Source organism: Tribolium castaneum, chromosome 1 (genome assembly GCF_031307605.1).
Source record: "Tribolium castaneum strain GA2 chromosome 1, icTriCast1.1, whole genome shotgun sequence".
In the NCBI taxonomy this organism is placed as follows: Eukaryota; Metazoa; Arthropoda; class Insecta; order Coleoptera; family Tenebrionidae; genus Tribolium; species Tribolium castaneum.
The window spans coordinates 21,715,021-21,735,503 of NC_087394.1; the positions used below are offsets into that span (position 1 = coordinate 21,715,021).

General features: G+C 33.2%; 1 protein-coding gene across 1 annotated transcript; it reads left to right on the plus strand.

The window, feature by feature from the left end:
• The first annotated feature begins 825 nt into the window (after positions 1-825).
• On the plus strand, positions 826-20,425 carry LOC107397563 (uncharacterized protein). Its single transcript, XM_064357144.1, has 4 exons — positions 826-1,925; positions 6,194-6,418; positions 10,333-10,756; positions 15,503-20,425. Exons 1-4 carry the CDS (start codon positions 1,365-1,367, stop codon positions 15,928-15,930), a joined length of 1,638 nt encoding a protein of 545 aa, XP_064213214.1. The 5' UTR covers positions 826-1,364; the 3' UTR covers positions 15,931-20,425.
• Positions 20,426-20,483: the final 58 nt, after the last annotated feature.

The following is a 20,483-nucleotide window of genomic DNA, read 5'->3' on the forward strand; positions in this document are numbered from 1 at the left end:
TTGGTATGGGAGGAATGGGCAAAAACGCTTCTTTAAACCTGACCCATCAAACCTTTATTTCGAAACTCAACACATTTCGACCATAATGTGGTCAATGTATACAGTGTATATTCTCACCTGAGGATAACTACTTTGTGGTTGAAACACGTTGTCTTTCCAAATAAAAGTTTTGGTGTGTCAGGATTAAGCTGTGTTTTTGCTCATTCTTCACATACCTAGGAAATCTAAAAAAAACAGTCCAAATGACCTAATTTGATGGAAAACAGTCAGAAGTGAAGTACGACAACATTCAAACTTGACCTTTGGTCAGAAATTTTTCTTTTACTTGAATTATTGCCATAATTCGAAGATGACCATTTTGGACTTCATTTGTTTGCTTCCTCTTCTGCTTTGTCCTGAATCTTCTCTAATCAATGACTGATAACATCGTATAATGGTACTTGGATTACGATTCAAACAAATAGCAATTTTTCTAAATGAAAAAACACCTATTCGTTTTCCAAAAACTGTGCTTCTTTGAAGTTTGTTTAATTGATGGTAATTTCTGTAATTTCTTTTTTGTCGTACTCTAGGCATATTTTCGTTTTCACAATACTTATAACTAAACGAATTTTAAAAAAATTACTTCAAAAATTATCAGAAACGCAAAAAATTGGAAGAACAACATTTTCTGGTAAAAGAGTTTAAGTGTTAAAAATTCCTTTACCACTTGATTAAAAACGTTCAAATTCTAATCATTTAATATCTGTTAACAGTCTAACATTTGTTCCATGTTTCATCAAAAAATTCCTATTCCTTCTTGGTGTTGCAATTTTTATGACACTGAGTATATTACAAAAGGGCTTGGTGTTACAACTTTCGAAAGTACACTGAAACGTGACCACTGAAAATAAACATTAACCTGTTTCAGGATTCTCAATTTTTTTTTCTGGAATATTTAAGGTGGCTCGTTTTTAAAAAAGCACCCTGTATAACCTTATTTGTTTGTTCCAGTATCTAAACAGTGAGCAATGATTTGCAATAGTATTTTATCACGTAGGTAAATGTGGCGTTCCTTCCCGCATAGATTAGTTACGGGCATGTGGGAAATGCACCACCCATAACCCGCAGCAATGAATTATTGGGTCCATCAAGTGTGAAGCGTGTCAGTTGAGTTATTGAAGCGTTGCAGCAGCAGCAGGAATGAGTGTCCGCTAGTGCAGCGAGGCGACGTCACGTAGGTGGTGGCGGGTGCGGCGCTCCTGCGACGTCCCCGGTCGATAATCCGGCGTCCACTCCACTCTGGCAGTACGCACGTGAGAGCGCGTCGTGTCAGGTCAGAGTGTAGGTCGCCGCCGAACGCCGCCGCCGCGCCATGGACAGCGATGCTGAACGCTGAGGCCGTGCCGCGGCTCCGTCGCCAGCACGGCTTCCAGCTGCCGCTGCACCCCCTGCAGGTGTCGGGCTGGCTGGTGGCGGCCGTCCTGTCCGCGGGCGGCTTCCTGGTGGTGGTGCCGGCGCTGCCCGCGCACGCGCAGCCCGCCTGTGTGGCGGCGCTCTCGGCGCTGCTGCTGCTGCACCTGGCGGCCCACCTCGCCGCCGCGCTCCTCGACCCCGCCGAACCGGCGCTGCGGGCGCGCCGCCCCCAGCCCGTGCCCCAGCTGGACCGCGCCAAGCACGCGCACGTCATCGAGGAGGGCCGCTGCCACCTGTGCGCCATCCGCACCTCCGGCCCCAGGACCAAGCACTGCAGCGCGTGCAACAAGTGCGTGCAGCACTTCGACCACCACTGCAAGTGGCTCAACCACTGTGTGGGCGGACGCAATTACGCGCCCTTTCTCATGTGTGTCTCAACGGCCGTCGCCGCCGCCGCGCTCGTGGCCATCCTCGCCATAGCCGAACTGGCGCTGCATCACTCGCACTGGATCGACACCGATAAGTTGCAGGTACTACAACACGGCACGATGCAACCGCCTTCTGATGCAGCTTCATGCATGTTTTGCACCGCCTCGCCTTTTTCGTATTATCAAACACTATGTGCACTATAGGTCCTTTAAGCTTATTAACAGGTTTTGTTACTTTTTTGCAAAATAAAGTTCAAAAACCCTGTTCTGTTGTTATCAGTACCTATCCACAGAAGTCCTTTCTAAATAATAAATTACGTCTTAAAAATTTTAAGTCGGATTTCAGAAGTTCGCCCTTAGTTATACGTAAGACTACAAACTGACCGAGGTACAGAGTGAAAACCGCCAAAAACCAAAAAACAAATAATATATTACGTACCAGAAACTGTAAGTTTTTTTTTTGTCTCGAACGCTGAGGAAACCTTGATACTCTCAGATTCTTAATATTGCATTTTCGACCAAAAAAAGAACTTACATTTTGAGATTAGTAAGCTATTTTTAGCAATACTCGCACAAATACGAAAAAGTAAAACATTTTCTGGATGTATTTTTATGAAAAATCATTAAACGTCAGATTGTTGTGAAATTAAAAATTTGTGAGGCATTTGTGTTAGGAATACAAAACAAAAAAACATCACTTTAAGTCATCACTTTAAATCAACGCTTCCATACTGTGTTGAAGGTATATTTCAAGTGACATACGTTAGTAGTATGTAATATCACAGGTAATATTTACTTACAGCCCACGAACTGTAAGTAAAGTGTTATTGCAGGGTAACCATGGAAACTTGCACCTGACTAAAAAGTGCCGTCCACCATGAAAAATATTTGTCAGTGAATTATGACTTACAGAACAAATATTGCTAAAAATAAATTTTTCTTATTAATAAAATTTTAGATACAATTTTACGAAATTTTAGCTTTGTTAAAATTAAAATTTCGTAATTATGAACATCATTATTGGGAAGTGGCTGTAAAAATTTTTTCAGGAATAATAGATAATAATTCTTGTAATAAGTGTTGTACATAAAAAAAATAACCCAATTAAACAAACAATGCATTTTAAAAAAACGTTTACTGTCGAAGGCATGATTTTTTTAATACCAGTGAAAATTAAATTTCATGAAATCAAATTTGGATTGTGTTTTTTTGGCCGTGTTGTTTCAATATTTGACCAGTCTTTGAAGAATTATCACTAACTTCACTAACCACTTGCACCAAGAAAAATCTTTTTTTATTACCGTAGTTGCAAGAGTTTCAGTATTTCGGGTGCTTCAATTTATAAAAAAGTATAAAAAGAAAAAAGGTAGCTAGTCACTGGAAAGCTCATATTTATTGTATTTTGAGTTCACTAATACTCAGTGGAACACTACCATGAATAACGGCTCCAATTAACATTGTTCTTGCTACAGTGTAAACTGGAATAGACTATTTCAACGAAATCAAAAAAATATCTAAATGAAAGAATTTTTTTGCTTTTTTTTTCAGTATGAAAGTGCCTGACTAGTGGCTATACTAGTGGTTAGTTACGACTGTAACGTACCGCCGTGTGCAATCTCAAAACAGTCCAAAAATGAACTTTGAAGTCCAAAACCATCTTTCATACAGGGTGTTCAAAAACTGGCGCACCATCTCAGTGGTACGTTGTTGAGAAGCATGTGTAAATCACGGGAAAAGTCTTGAAAAAAATCCTAAAGTTATGTTTTAAAATATCTGGAGCTACAAACTTATTTTGTTAACTTCTTTAATTTTCATTATTTTTTAATATTTCTATGTTTCACACTAAGTAATCGTTCCCTAACACAACGATGAATAATTATTTTTAAATTTCCCATCAGACTTTAGCAGTTTTTTTAGTTTAAAAAATTTAACATTCATAAAAAAATCACAGTTTATAGATGTGCCAACGCTGGGAATTATTTGCTAGGAAACCGTTTCAAAAATAGTTTATTTTTATTGTTGATCAAATTCTATTGCGATCACGACTGTTAGACAACGTTGCCACATATCATTTATTTAAAATTCGTTATTTGTCAATAACTTTAATGCAAAGAGTTTTTTTACTATTTTTATCTTTATATATAAACAATTCTTTACAACACTCCATTGAGTTGGTGCGTCGGTTTTTGAGCACCCGGTATAGTGCAAATGTGGCTTTGATTTTAACTTATTCATCTTACTTTTAGAGCCCATTTAATTTGAGTAACATGAACGGTAATAGTTAATTTTTTGTAAGGAATCTCTCAAAAAAATGATTTTTCTAACTTAGTTTTGTTTGCTAACAATCAAAAAATTGACATGAGCTGTCGTGTATCGTAAAAAAATAATCGTTTTTATCTCAAAGGTAGCGATACCAACCTATTACATGTCCCTAGCCATTGTTGCAAAGTAAAAAACACCGCAGTGAGGGAAATTTGTTCTTCACACGCTGAAGCGTGTGGGAAATAACTATCTAAAAGCTATGAGTACAAAAAGACATTTTACCGATCGAAGACATTTTATTGAAGGGTACAGGGGGAAAATGACTTTGTCCACTTGTTTAAGAAAATGAGGTAGGGTTGTAGGTAATATTGTAGTTTTTAAAAAAACTATTAGATAATTTAAGCGGGAAATAGCAAAACTGTCTTAAGTACAGAGCAAAAAAGAAAAAAACAGAAAAAAACTTATGTGTCCACTTTAGAAACCTTTGAATTTGATTACTTGTGATCTTAGTTTAGATGGACTGAGGCCGTTTTTTACCTATTCCCTTCAATTATTGTCTAAAGTCGGTAAGTCTGGTAGGTAAATAGTATATATTAGCTGTTTCAAAACTATAAAAACGCCAACGTCGCATTTTGCTAAATATTTTTTTAAAATAAGGTTGATTAAATAGTTATTAATGATTAAATCTCTCATTGAAAGTATAAATTACACTAGCTATTATATTCTTGAAGTTCATGAATAATTTATAACAAATAATTTTGAGAAAAAATGCTTCGTTGGCGTTTTTATAGTTTTGAAACAGCTACTATACTTCATTTTACTTTGTGAGTAAATTTAAAAGCAACCCTAATGATGATGTGGTTCTTTTGAGTCACCCTAATGATAGTTTGTTTAGTTTTTTTCTCACAAATTTATTTTAATAATTCTACAATCTTTCTTTAAATGCTTTACAAATTTTGGGTCGCTTTAGAGAAGTGTCAATAAATTAATTACAGTTAAACGTTAAATTAACTAGTCACGTCACCAAATTAGACCACTAAAGTGTCAAAGTTACCGGATAATTGTGTATTAACTACTTTTTACAAAGAATCGCTTTTCAATTTACCTTGTACAACTCGATCTAAATTAATGTGAAATATGTAAAAATGGTGGATGCGCCGGGAGAATTTTTTAATGCATTTGTGTAACTCCCGGATCAAATTTGTTGAAATAAATTTCTTGCAAAAATTAATCATAAAGACTGGTATCGTAAATAGTGTAAAAAAATACAACTTTGATATTTTGAGGTTGAACTCATTTTTATCAAAACTCGCTTGGTCTCCGAATTTTCACTCGATATCTTCAAATAATCTTGACTTGATAAATTTTTATTTTTTACACAAAAACTTGTTTCGGGTTGCTTACGTTATTTCATTAAACCAGAAACAAAACAGTTGTCAACTGATCAGCAGATACTTCAAATATAATACAGTGAAACCCTAATAACTCGAACTAATTACTGAGCAGGTTTTCTTCTTAATTAAAAAAGTAGTGACATACGTATTTTTTGAGATATTTTTATTTACAAATATTTGATAAAATGTAGGGTGAGCAAACCCAATGTATGTTTTTCGGGTTAAAGTTACAAAGCTTTGAAGTTACTGTATTATGTTCTTACAAGTAATCGCACCTGAAACATTATGACTTTCTGATAAAAATAAAGATTGTTCCCAAATAATCACTATACGATCAATAGTAAAAGAATATATCTAGATTCTAAATTTTGTACAGAATTTTCTAACTGGCAGTCATGAATAAAAAAAAACAGTTTGTGAATAAATGAAATGACTGATTTATTAATAGTAAGGTGGCTTACATTTTACAAGAAAAGTTTGCAATTAAACAGTACAAAACCGTAACAAAACATACAGAACAGAATTTTATGTGATTAGTGTATTAAATTCATCACTTAGAGCCTTAATGAAATTCCTCGTGTACTTGTAACCTTTCCGCTTTTATTGCCGACAGTTCCTGACCCTGTCCTTAATTTAGCTCGCTTCAAGAAATCGAATTAATTTCGTTCTTTTTACTTCCGTCGCATGAAACTCGATTAAACTCCCTTCCCCTAGGGCCTTCTCACGGCTGAAAACTCAACAGCCGCTCCACACACCTCTTCACTGCCCACGGGCGACGCCGCCTTCCTCGCCGTCGTAGCCGCACTGGGTATCCTCGCAGCAATAACAGCGGGTCTGCTTCTCCACCTATGCTTCTTCCACATCTACATCTCATTTCTGGGCCTCACCACCTATGAGTACATTCGGCAGCAGAGACAGACCCAGCCTACGCCACCGCAGGTACACAGACGTGACCAAGACAAAACCACTTTATTTTTAAAGCCCAAAATAAATTCTGTGTAACGACCGTAATGATAAAATTGAACTTAAACTTACCGAATAGTTTGTCAAAGTGCACCGTATACACGGTGTATAGAAAAATGCCGTGTAAATTTTTAATTTAGTTAAAAAAATTCTTCTCAATTGCTTATTCTTAGCAGTATTAGAAGCAAAATGCAGATTTTTTTTCTCTTAATTTATTAAAATATTTTTAATCGGTGATATTCCCAAGAAAGGGACTTCTACTCTTCTACATCAGCAAAATGAAAATTATTTATAATAATCATCAATTTCAAATTTTTAAAACTGTATTTTTTTTAAAAAAATTGATCTGACAACCCAGTAAAAAAATTCCTAGTTACAACTGCAAATACTTCACTACACTTAAATTATAGGTTTGGCAAAAGCACTCAAGTAGGTAGTAACGATGTTGCCAAATTTACCAAACAGTTTTGTGTTGATAAATATGTTAATAATGACTGTGTATTTTTTATAACATTTTCAATTATTAACGGTGGTTCCGCAAGCAAACAGAAGGAATGCGTTTCAAAATTCGTGGCTCTAGACTATTCAGGGTGTATTAGAAATAATAGCTGTGTTAATTTTAACGTCTAACAAAGATCAACAAATAAAACTTTTTTTTATTTGTAACTTTTTAATAAAAGTTTTGCATATTTAGTTAAAAGAAAACATAATGAAACTCTCCTGTGGCTACAAAAATAAGAGTGCATGAACGGGCAATTTAAACAATTTAAAACAACAATGAAAATTGTTGCTATGAATACAAACTAATTATTAAACACTGACCGGCTCATTTGCATAAAAGAAAGGAGAAAAACAGTCAAAATAATATTTAAGAATTTGGCAAAATGTTTTATAGAAATGTTGTTGTACTTGATGAGTTTTATTACGTGATAAAATTAACACAAGTATTTCTGATACATCCTGTATATCCTAGCGTGTTTCTAAAGCGATTGGCCTTTCAGCTTTCAGGTGAACATTCAACTTTGTTGGGACATAAGATTTGCGGGCACAATGTACCACTAATTCTTCCATCAGACTCAAAAAATTTCTCGTCGGCTAGCGGAAAATTAAGTAAATGCTCTATTGATAATAGTGGATCTGGCAAGTTGTCAACAATTTAATCGATAACTAGAGGCTCGAATTGTATCTAAAATCTGAATTAAAGCTAGGGACAATTATCGTATCTACCTTTCTTTTTATAGGAGGCATGGTGTGGCACTTGTTAATTTTTCTAATTAGCAATTTTAAGCAGATATAACAATATGTAGTTTGGATTCTTTTTGGATTTACTTGGAAAACAGTCACTAGAGATAGGACGTTTATCCCAAATCAATTTTGCTTCATCGAATATTTCTTTAGGTCTTAATTTACGCCGAAAACCAAGCAAAATTTCGAATCTTATTTTTTCCTGTGCAGGTGGCAAAAAATTTCAAAATTCTCTCTATCTAAGAAAGTTCGCTTTCTTGTCTTCATGTCATCAGTTTAACTCCAAACTTATCATACAACATACAAACTTAAAAAACTATACTTTAACGTATCGAATGACACTATTGGTTTTCCAAAAAAAAAATTATAAAACAAAACCAACAAAGTGCAAAGTTTAGATAGTCCCCTTGTACTCCGTTACACTTTATAGTGCACCATATAAAAGAGGAATATCTATTCTACTTCAATAAAATTAGCAACATTGCATTTTCTTTCAAAGCTAACTATTATAAATTATTCATGCAAATTAGCAGCTCATGTAATTTATGGTTTCACTGACCGATCTAATAATCAACAATTTTACATTTTTATCAACGTTATTTAAAGCACATTGGTTTATTTGCACCATTAGGAAAAGTATAGAACCAAGCGTTTAGTGCCTAAACTAGGCTTCTTACGAAAAAACTAATTAGTACATTAACTTTACTTTAAAAATGTGAAAATTTATTAAAATAATTTTTTTCGAAATTCATTTTAGTTTACAAGTTATTCAAAAAATTATTTTTTTTAAATTGCACCCTACTACGGCGATTTTTTTTGTAAAATATTATGCTTTAAAAGTTACTTATAATTCAAAAATTTGTTTTTGAACTAGTGTTTTTTTTAATAAATTATTAAACTTGCGTTGCGAGTTCATTACGACGGTTCTCCGAATTTGACCGAAGGGGTGGTATCCATGGATGTTTTGATTCGAGTAATTTGATTTGGAAAATTTTTTGCAAAAATGAACATCCATGAATACAACCACGATCAAGTTCGAAAAACCTTCGTAACGAGCTTGGAATCCGTGTAACAAATTATCATTCTTACTCTTCCAATTTTTCGGTCCGTCTGTTTAAGAGGTAAATTGATATGACATTATAGTAACTGGGAAAATTCCACAGGTCAACAAATTTGAACAATTTTTCGGTAACTACCTTCCATGTTTATCATTTTTCAATCAGATTTCAAAAACTTTCACAAAAATATCTGACGCGTATCATTCGTATGTTACCAAGTTCGTTCTGATACCCATGTTAAAGCAAAAGAATACTGACAATAATTGAACTGTTTAATTTTTATTTTATTTTGATCATACAATATATTAATAAATCAACATTAGGAACATTAAAAAAGTCAAGTTATTACGATAAAAGATTAAAATTAACATTTTCTTTTATTAGAGACGTTAGTCTCGCGTTTTAAAGGTAAGCAGTAATTGCACTAATCGCTCATCATGAAAACGTCGCAAGAACCAAAATGTGCAAGACAGACCTCAATTATGTGCGAAATGGTGTATTTTACTTGCGATTTTACCAAATGGTCAGGAGAATTTAAACGCCTACGGTGTAATGTTTTGATGTTCATTTTTCAAAATAACTTCTACTTTTGGTAACTAGTGGTAATTATTTGGTAATAAATTGTCAACTAAACAATGAATAAACATTTATGTAAACATATAGGAACGCTTACTACTTTGATCTGAGCTTTTATCGCTAATATAAAGAGGAACTAGCCTGTTTTATAAAAATTAAACAAATTATTGGTAACAAATGCAATAAATAAAGGGTACGTGTTGTCAAAAAACAAAATGCATTTTGTTACTCAGGAAATAAAAGACTACTATTCAAAAAATTTTCATCAATGTCACCGAACCTACCGGGTGCTCAAAAACCGGCGCACCAACTCAATGGAGTGTGGTAAAGAATTGCTTACATATAAAGGTAAAAATAGTAAAAAAATTGTTTGCATTAAAGTTATTGATAAATAACGAATTTTCAATAAATGAATTGTGGCAACGTTGTCTAACAGTCATAATCGCAATAGAATTTGATCAACAATAAAAATAAATTATTTTTGAAACGGTTTCCTAGGAAATAATTCCCAGCGTTGGCACATCTACAAACTGTGATTTTTTTGATAAATTTTAATTTTCTTAAATTAAAAAAACTGCTAAAATCTGATAGGAAATTTAAAAATAGTTATTCATCGTTGTATTAGGGAACGATTACTTAGTGTGAAACATAAAAACATTAAAAAATAATGAAAACTTAAGAAGTTAACAAAATAAGTTTGTAGCTCTAGATTTTTTAAAATATGACTTTAGGAATTTTTTCAAGATTTTTCTCGTGATCTACACATGCTTCTCAACAACGTACCACTGAGTTGGTGCGCCAGTTTTTGAGCACCCTGTATATTGACCTGTGGTTTTATTGGCAGCGTTTGCTATACAGAAGGACCGTTGCATTTGTTACGTTCCTACAAAAATGTCCGCTGTGAAGAGGTGTCCGCGATCTAGACACTGTATGCTTATTTCTTGCCAGCATACAAAATCCCAAAAATTAAAAAGATGCGCTAACATCAATATTTTTGTTATCATATCGTAGGGCCAGCAGTCCGAAGAGGAGACCGGCTTCCGCTGTCCCACGCTGAGGCACCGTCCGGCCAACCTGCACTGCGACAGCCGTACGCGCACCACGCTGGTGACGTGCACCGTTTTCGAGGAGACGTTCTCCAACTGTGCGGAGCCGACGCCGACGCCGCCCACCACGCCCCAGGATTGCCAGGTGTGCGTGGGAAACTCGGTGGCGCCGGAGATGCCACTTCGCCAACCGAAAAAACTCAGGACCAAGTGGAATTGCTGCTTAGCAGTGCCGGACAGTCCGGATAGTCCCAATGAACCGAGGTGTTTAATGAACATTTGCAAGCACAAAATGAAGAATAAGGGAATACCCGCTATCGAGGGCCGCCCGCATAGGACGCACGGCCATTGGTCCAGTGCCAAGCTAAGAGTTCTTTTTAGAGTTTTAAGTAAGTGCGGGAGTGCTTTTACAAGATTTTTTATCAGATAAAATAAATTAATTTAGAAAATTATTACCAAGGTTTACCACGGTTCAGTGCCGACACTAGGTAATTAGTTGACTATAGGCGAGTTTTCAGTTTGGCGCCTTTAAGCATAATTTTCTTAATACTAGATTGCTACATATTATAATTTCTGTTAGAGACATTATAGACTATGAAAACCTGAAAAAAGAGAAATGGTCCCGATCTCAACTTATTAAAGGCATACTTAAAATTACTTAAACAATAGGTGCGCATTTAATTTCCAATTTGAGATTTAGTCTATGTGCATATAATTGAATATAAAGACATAAATAATAGAAAAAATAAGATTATATGTAACAATTCAATAATAATATTGTAGGAATCCGTTAAATTTAATCCAAATATTGAAATTTTTAAAGAAACCTTTCTTACTTACACCTGGCAAACTTATTTATTATTTTTCATCATAAGTTTAATTTAACTTTTGTTTATAATGCTTAAACCTGACTGACGTCTTCGTGCCATACACGATCTTATTTTAATTTTTAATCATCAGTTTTATTAATTTTGAAAAAAAAATTTTTCGCAAGACTTCGCTCCACAGAATTTGTATATTTATTTATTTATATTTTATTTTTCTTTAATAAAGGCCTATTATTATTATTATTATTATTATTATTATTATTATTATTATTATTATTATTATTATTATTATGCACTTGTTACTAGTACAGAAACAAAAATAAAACTCACCTCTACGAGTATAGTCTTTTTAATAAGAATTATCTGCCCGGGTTCATCCGGTTTGCACCGCTAGCTCGCTCTAATTGTCTGCTTTCAGGAATTTTTTTAGAAAACGGCCCTAACGGTTTTTTATTTATTCTCTTTGACATTTTTAAGCCAATTTTTCTAGTTCATTGGAAACTCAAATTTAACACACTAAAGACTCAGTCACACGAGTCAAAAGGCCTAAAGCCATTTTGCCGATGAAATGCAAACTGAACTAATTCTTGTAGTATACCAGTAGCTTAACCAGCAAAGACTATTTAATCTCTTATTGAAGAATTATCAGAACTAAAAATAATTAACAACTAAACAAAGTATAAAGGTATAACTTTACAAAATGAGTTTTCCAAAACAAACGCTTCTGCAAAATCATTGTTTATAAGGTTGCACAAATTTTTGTTTAATTGGAATTTGGAAAACAAAGTTATACCTACTTTGGCGTCCCTTGAGGCTGCGCCCCTAGACAAGGGCCTACTTTGCCTATACCTAGTTTCGGCACTGCCACGGTTAATGACATTTTACTTCTTCAGTTATTTCTTCAGGATGTTTTGAGAGTTTCACAGAATAATTCAAGTTGCTTGGATCATTATTTTGATTTTTATACAATAATTTTTTGACATAGGTAATTATATTGCAGTCAACACTGACATGCAACACAAGTTCTTAAGTGGACCTGAAAGATGGATTTTTGATCGCACTGTATAGAGTGGGGCAAAAAAATGTCACAATGTAAATTGGCTGCTATTTTGTTAAAAAAAGAAATAAATGGGTTCTGTTTTCTTGGAAAGTTTATAAAAAAAACTTTTAACAGCATAAGTATTAAAGCACACTGAGATTTGACGCCCTTTGTAAAAATTATGGCACAACCAAAGAAACTATAACATTACTTTGCGCCACCGATAACGAGTAAAAATTCATATTGCCCAGTTAAGATCTTAAATGAAATACAATAATTTCTCTCATTGTTGCAAAGTGCAACGGCAGGTCAGTATTTATTAGCATTTTCTTGATTTGTTTTTTTTTTGATATTTTAGTGATATCATATCCGAAGCATGTTCTTTTGTAGTGTTTCAAAATATCAGTCCAATTTTTCAAAGTCTCTGCAAATTAAATTTTAACCTGAGCACCTCACAGACCACGTTCAAAAAGAAAACCAGCCCGAAATCAGGTGCGGATAAGTAGTTTAATTTACCAGGGACTTTCTCAACACATCCCTTGCTCGTTCTTCCATATTTAATCTTACCCTATTAGTTATTATAAATCACAAAGAAAAAGAAAAGAAAATTTAAAATTTCCGACTCTTAAGGTTACAATTACCAAGGCCCCTGGCGGTCCCCCTTCTTGGATATATTTAACAGAAAACATTGCCGGCTTTTAAAAAAGGGAAAAATTACGTTTAACACAATAACATTACAATTTTGAATTACCCTTTATTGATTTTATAATTACGTTTTTCTTGCATTTAATTAAATTTTATTAAAATGAAATAAGAAAATTAATATTTTAAGTAAGAAATTTATTTCTTGTCACTGCTTTTTTGGTACTTATTTCTTGCATGCTTACTTGTACATGCTTTTAGATCGATGTTACGTTTAAATTTGGTCATGAGATTAAATGTTTTGATTAAAAATAACGTTATCGATTTTACTAACACTCACAACTCTTGTTCATGTTTTGCTATTTGTGTCTCAAATGTGTAGACCATTTCTCGCTACGAAAAATTCAAATTTAGAATTCAAAAATTTAAAGGTAGTTTAAACCGAGGAAAAAAAAAAGGCGTTTTATAGAATCTCATCTTTATCGACGTGATATTTTATATTTTACCTTCTCTGTGCATTTATTAAAGTTATTTTATCGTATTGCCACGGACACTACGCATGTACCTACTGGCAGTAAATCAAATAAGTACATAAATTTTAACTGGTAATAGAACTCGTCAAGACGAAAAATTTTTCCTAATAACTTTTTTCTCAAAACGTTTTAGTTTTTGAGTTAAAACTAATTTAAAACTGCACATAATTTTCTTATACGCTACTGGAAGCAAAATTACCTAGTCGACAAGACTACTGTATGAAACTGTTACCGTTGGTTGCGACTATTTTTTATTATTACTTTTCTTTGTTGGAGCATATTATAAAAGGCTCGTCAATTTGTAAAGGGAAAAATGATTTAAAAAAATGCGATTTTGAAAAAATGGTACATAAAAAAAGTGTTTGTCTTAGTGAGTTCCACCACTGGTTAAAATTAATGTACTTATGTCGCTTACACCCTCTATAAAAAATAAGCTTTTAGACGTTAATATCCTTGGAGTTGAGTTTATCTTCACAAACGACACCAGCCCAAAGGATCTTTTCTGCTTGCCATTGGTTTTATTTTCGTACTTCAATTAGGAGCCGAAATCTTGATAATTGTTTATAATAACAATTGTAAATTATTTATAAATTATTATTTAAACTAAAATTTATTGTTTTGTCACGAAAATTACGTGTGTGTGCAAAATTTCAGCTCATTCACTTAATTCTTTTAAATTTAACTCGCAACAGACATGCAGAAAGACTATGAACTAAGTTAAATAAATTAAAGCTTTTAAGAATGATAATCATTCTCCATGAAGCCCAAATTAAATCTGTTTAGCTCATTGTAGCCGTAAAATCAGTGCATTCACATTACATTTCACTTTCAAAATTGAGACATTACCGAGTATCGATTAAAATAACAATTTTTGTTTAAAAACGACAAAAAGGGGACAATTTACAAAAAACTTGTTAAAAAAAACTCGTTTCATAAGATCTTAAAGCACGAATCCAAGTTTCAAAAACGAGTGAGATTAGTCTTTTATGAATCCTGGTCCCTGATATACAAAAGTAAGGTGGAAAACAGTAAAAATAATAAGTATATAAGAATTTTCAAAATGTTATATGTATAAAAAAGTGGTTGTAAAATTACCACTAATATTCCTGATACATCCTGTATAGCAATAATAATAATGTACCATTACTTTTTCATTACTTTTGTAAATAAGGGTTATAAAGTTATAATATGACAGTATAACATCACTATTATAAAATTTCAAAGTTTCTTGTAGTTCCGGAAATTCAGCCATTTTGAAAATAATTTATTTGGACTTAGAATGGTCGATTTAGATTGTGTACAAAATCTTAAAGCTCTACTTATATTAAAAGTTAAAAAGTTATATATTAAAAGAAGCAGCCTGTATAGTATATCAACATTATTATAACAAAAGTGCGACAGAATACTGACTCGTCTTCGTATTTGTGATACTTTTTTGAGCTTCTTTTGAGAGATAAAGACAAATGGTTTTAATCTCAAATATGTTGCTAATTAAAACCGCCTTTAAACTTATAAATTTGGAAAAAGTTTCATAATTACATAAATAAAGTAATTTATGAACAAACTTAAATAATTAGGTTCATATCAATGAAAAAAGTCAGCAAAGTTTATATTTTATGTAATAAGTTAGATTATCAAACAAAAATGCTTAACTGCTAAAGCGTAACGCCCGTTGTTTTCATGCAGAAATTGGTTACTTTAATATTCATTATAAAGTACCTATTTTAAGGTTTTCCATGTTTTTTAATAAAGAATACTTAAGTAAATTAAGTGTTGTATGAATTGTTTGTATTTTATTATCGATGTAATGGAAAATATATATGTGTATGAAAACACAATTTGATCAAGGGCAAACATTGAAAATTTTCCATTTTTAACAAAGCTCCTATTTATCTAATTGTGTTTAAAACGTGCGAAGTTCTGATAAATCGTAAATCATTATTGCTCGATTAAATATTGATCAGTTTAGGTGCTTCTGTTGACACACCAGTACAATGTACTGAGTAAATATGTAAAAATATGTCGAATCCATAAATTCAACGTATAAACAGTAAACTGGGAATGATCTCGAAGGTTCGATTTTGGCACCTGCAGGTAACCTGGGACAGAACCGCCGCCGCAGCCAATCCCCCCACGTAGCTAGAAACAACCAAGTGGTGCCTGTATCGAATGAATCATCGAACACCCCCGAGACTGTCCAAACCGTCAACAACCTCGTGCCAGTGGCGTACCCCGAGGTGTCCCGGCGGGCGAACGCGCTGCCCGCTCTGCCCAACCCGCCTCGGCGGCGCCTCGTCAGCGAGATGGAGCTGGCCAACGCGCTCACCCTCCTCCAGCAGCAGCAGCGCTGCGGCCGCCGCCCCCTGTCCCAGTACCGCCGCCGGAGGCGCAGCGTGGTGCACCGTCCCAAGACTCCGGCCCTCTCCCCCATCCGGGAGAGCGGGCTGTCCAATCCCGCGTCGCCGTCCCACCAGAACTGTACCGTGGCCGCCATCAGCGGCTCGTGCACGCGTCCATTTTAAAGACCCTCCGCCAGTGTGCCCTTCATCAACATCGTGCCAAACTAGCTAGTTGACGAGGATGGAAGTTGTAGTGAGTTTCCGCCCTTAGCAACAGACGATTTACCGACATGACCCAGAAACATCAACCATAACCCGCCGGAATCCAGAATGCTTAGAGCGACCTATGACTTTCCGGAATCATGTGACCTCTCACGCAATTAAGGGTTAAGTGGCAAGTTAGATTGACTGGGGAATTATTCTTATGAAAGCAGCTTTTGATGGCATTTCTAATGTACAACCATATTAGAGCTTTGCAAATTTATCCATTTTTCAATTATTTAATTGAAATTGCTGTTACGGTCTGCAGTATGCTTAAAACAAAGTAAATTTTCAAAAAAAAAGAATTACAAAATACGTTGACCTGCCTGTGATTATGCAAACAATTCATTGGTTACTCCGAATATACAAGAAAATCGATATCTTTCAGGACGAACCATATCATAGAAACTTGTCATAATATCGTATCACACAATTATCATTAATCTTTTCGTGAATGGCACGCACAAAGAAACCTCCGTCCCATATATTACTTTCTTTGTATTTATCATATAAAATGAGAGGTTAACCGCAGAGGAAATCGGTATACAAAATTGAGGAAATCATTTTAAACAAAGGAAATCGTTATTAAATCAAAGGAAATCTTGAGGATATCTGGGTAACAAAATTTAGAGTGCTGTTTAGCGTTCGATATAAATGTTGAATTTATACAAATGATACAAGGCAAAAAAATTCATTTTAATTTTTACATATCAGGTTTTACACATATATAATTCTCGTAAAGAAAAAAAGATTTAGGGAATTTTGAAAAAATTCTTAGTATGCTGTTCTTGGCTTGAACATTTTATTAGAACTTTTGCATCCAAAAAGACTGCCAGCAGTGTTTATTGATTTTTTTATGCAAAAACCAAATGTTTTACAGTCGGTATTATCAAGTATTTGAGCACCATGTAACTTTATAAAAAATTATCTTAACTCAAAAAAATACGCACAGTTGTATTCTTGGTCAAAATACCTGTCGTTTGAGGTATCACGAAGGATGTGATGCCATTTAAACCTTTAAAGAGGTTATTCATATTACAAAGAGGGTTGGTGTTATAACTTTCAAAAGTTCACTAAAAGGTGGCTCCCCTGTAAATAAAAATAGACCTGTCTCAGGATTTTCTAATTTTTTTGTTAATTTTACGATATATTCAGAAAGGCTACTTTTAAAAAATGGCACTCTGTATCTTTATAATTTATAACTATGACATACACAGTGATTCAAAAGGGTCGGACAATTTTTTAAATGGTGATAGGAAACATTAAAAGAAACACAGATGTGCTTTTAGAATTTTTATATGCCGCATGGGTTTGAAGATACGAATTACGAAGTTTTAGAGATTGCACATACTGGCAACGCCGCAATGCACTTTAACGCTGTAACGCAGCTTGTGGCAGTATAAGAAATTGAAACCATAGATACCCTTTTGCGTTTCTCTGTTGTCCCTTATATATCCATAGTGACATCAAAAACTTATTACCTCTTGGTAGTAGCTGTTTCAAAATTATAAAAACGCCAACGTCGCATTTTCTCTTAAAATTAACTATTATAAATTATTCATGCACTTCAAAAATATATAGCTAATGTAATTTGTGCTTTCAATAAAAGATCTAATCACTAATAACTATATTTCAATTTCATCAAATTTATTAAAAAAAATAATTAGGTAAAATGCCACGTTGGTGTTTTTATAGTTGTGAAACAACTAATATACGAGTAAAGCCAACATTAATTATTAATTAATTTTCGTAAGAAGGCGTAGGAAGTTCTTACGAAAATTAGTTAATATTTAATACTTGATTTATTTTTTTATCATTGTAGATTGATGTTTTAACGTCTTTAATTAAAAAAACATAAATTTACCTTATTAGATTAAGAGAAATTGAACATTAAAGTGAAAAATTTGAAGAGATGTAACGATATCAAATCAATTTTTTTTTGAGATATGTCGTTTGCACTTTCAAATGTAACTAAGTGGTTCTTAAAACCATGCAAGTGATTGTACGGTGCTTTTGAATCACGTTGTACCTATTCCTATTGGTCATACTATTACTGTAATCTTTCTTACTTCTAAAAACAATACAACAATCGTAGACCACCTTGTTAATATGCTTTCGTCCTAATCTTATCAGAGCCGAATCGAGGATGACCCAACTTGGTGTTTTTTCTGCATAAATGTTAAGGAATTTTAGGCAAATAATGGATTTCTGATTGAAGAACTGTTCTCTTTTCGGTGAGCCTTGATTCTTTTTTGGCACACAACTTTTTTCACAAATTTCTCAATAAGTCTTATATTTTGTGAGCCTATCACAAAAAACAAAACAAAGATATCTCTTTCCATTGTCAAGTTATGTCTTCAAAGTGAAGCACTTTAATAAAATTGTGCAATGAGCACTTTTATGCCAAATTTTTCACAGTTTTAATATGGAATGTTTTAATGAAATTAAGTCGATTCATGCGGGTAAGGGGTGTTCTTCGACAATCATAAAACGCTGGAACAATGAAACTCAGTTTGATAGTTCTTTTTTTAAAGACGAGTTTCAGAGTTCCGTGCAAGTCGTCCAAAAACTGCTGTCACTGAAGAGGGATTGTAATAATACGATAAGTGATATAGGAAGATCGATTTGTTACTGTTCGATCAATTCACTTCGGCTTAGGGCTTGGTATGAGTGTGAAACATTCAACAGCATTTTACACAAAACACTTGAAGTTAGGAACAAACAGTTTGTGAGCTTTGAAACCACATAATTTCAGATTTCACACAAATTCAAAAACGTAATTGCGTTACATTTTGTCGATCTACTTTTAAACGATTTGCAATTGGGGTCTTTAATAATTTGACATTTGGTATAATAGGTTGTGAAAATAGAATATATTCGTATGATCACAAAAAAGCAGTAGTTGTTTCTACAACATGAAAAAAAAATTCAGAAATAAGGTAAATAACAAGGTACCTAAAAAGGCATTATACTTTAAAAACATATAACTTAACAATGAAAGGAAATATCTTTACTTTTTTATGAAAAACACAAAATGTGAGGCTGATTTGTGAAAAAAAAAATTGCAAAAATTTATGACACCTTAGGTAGGTCCAACAGAAAGAAAACAGCTTCCATATGCAAAAAATAGACCTTTTTAACCTATTTTTAATCAAACCTGGTATTTCAGATTATTTTTGAGATTATTAAACGACCCTACTTAATTGTGTTTGTACTAGCAGTTACTTGTTTTGTAACTGAAAATCGTGGTAAGAATAAAAATTTATTAATTTCGTAATTTTTAGTCAATAAATTACCTATAATTTCTAGCAAAATTTAGACAATTTGTCCAATTCCTTCAATTTGAAAAAAAACACCATTGCCCTATGCCTAAAAAAGTATATTAGCATTTGTAATTTTCGTATTTTTGTGTACATTTAGAAATCTGTCAATAAAAGCACTTATTTAAATGCGATTTTAAAATTCTTTTAAAAAAATGAAACTGTTTTCCTACTCGCATTCATAGAACATAATATTCATCTTTTCTACACTAAAGAAAGGAAAAAGTGAATATTTGTTGAAATACGTTGAAGTCATAAAACAAAACCAGACGAATAAAATTGGTATGTATAAGTAGATGGTGTTTTGATTACGTCCAAGAATCGAAAAAAAACTGTTTTGTTCTTACCATAACATCACCAGGCTTTTCTTTGATGAATAGCGAGAGAAATTCATACAATAAATCATTATAAATTAGAACTTAATAGTTTTAAATAATACATAATTAATACCTAGATATAACAGTTCAACTGAATAGAACTTCATTCAATATTTAAGGAAGACATATAGTCGGCATCATTACGATAATTTGATAACAACCCAAAATCTATGGCAAATCAGTAAAGTTGGTCAAGGTTCAACAAAAATAAAAAAGCAGAGTAAAAAATATGATCATGATTTTCTTCACATGGGTTTGCCAAATCAGGGTTTACAGTTTGCATATTAAATTAATTTAGAACACAAACATATAAAATATTTTACGAAAATTGTTTTTTGTCAATACGATAATTGCTGAATTAAATAAACGATGATAAACGAATTAACTCAAAAATATTGCCGTCTTATTGACTCGCTCAAGAAAAGCTATGTCCACTTTTTAAATACGTATTGGTTAAAATTATCGAAGCAATAACGACTTACTGAAGCTATAAAATTTAATCGAAAGCATACAAATACCTGTTACAAACAAATCATCAATCTCCATCAGCTCTAGTGTGGTATCGATGTTGATTTAGAACGCACCTCTACCATAGACAAATGTTTCTTTTTTAATAATTTATTGTATTTATCTGTTATTTATTGAATAATTATTTTATTATTAATGTTTATAAATGTGCTTCATCAATTTATTATTGTTAATAAATAATTATATTTGTAATTTGTTTTTTTACGACCTTCTAAATCATCTAGCCCCCAAATATAAAGCACTCTTTGGC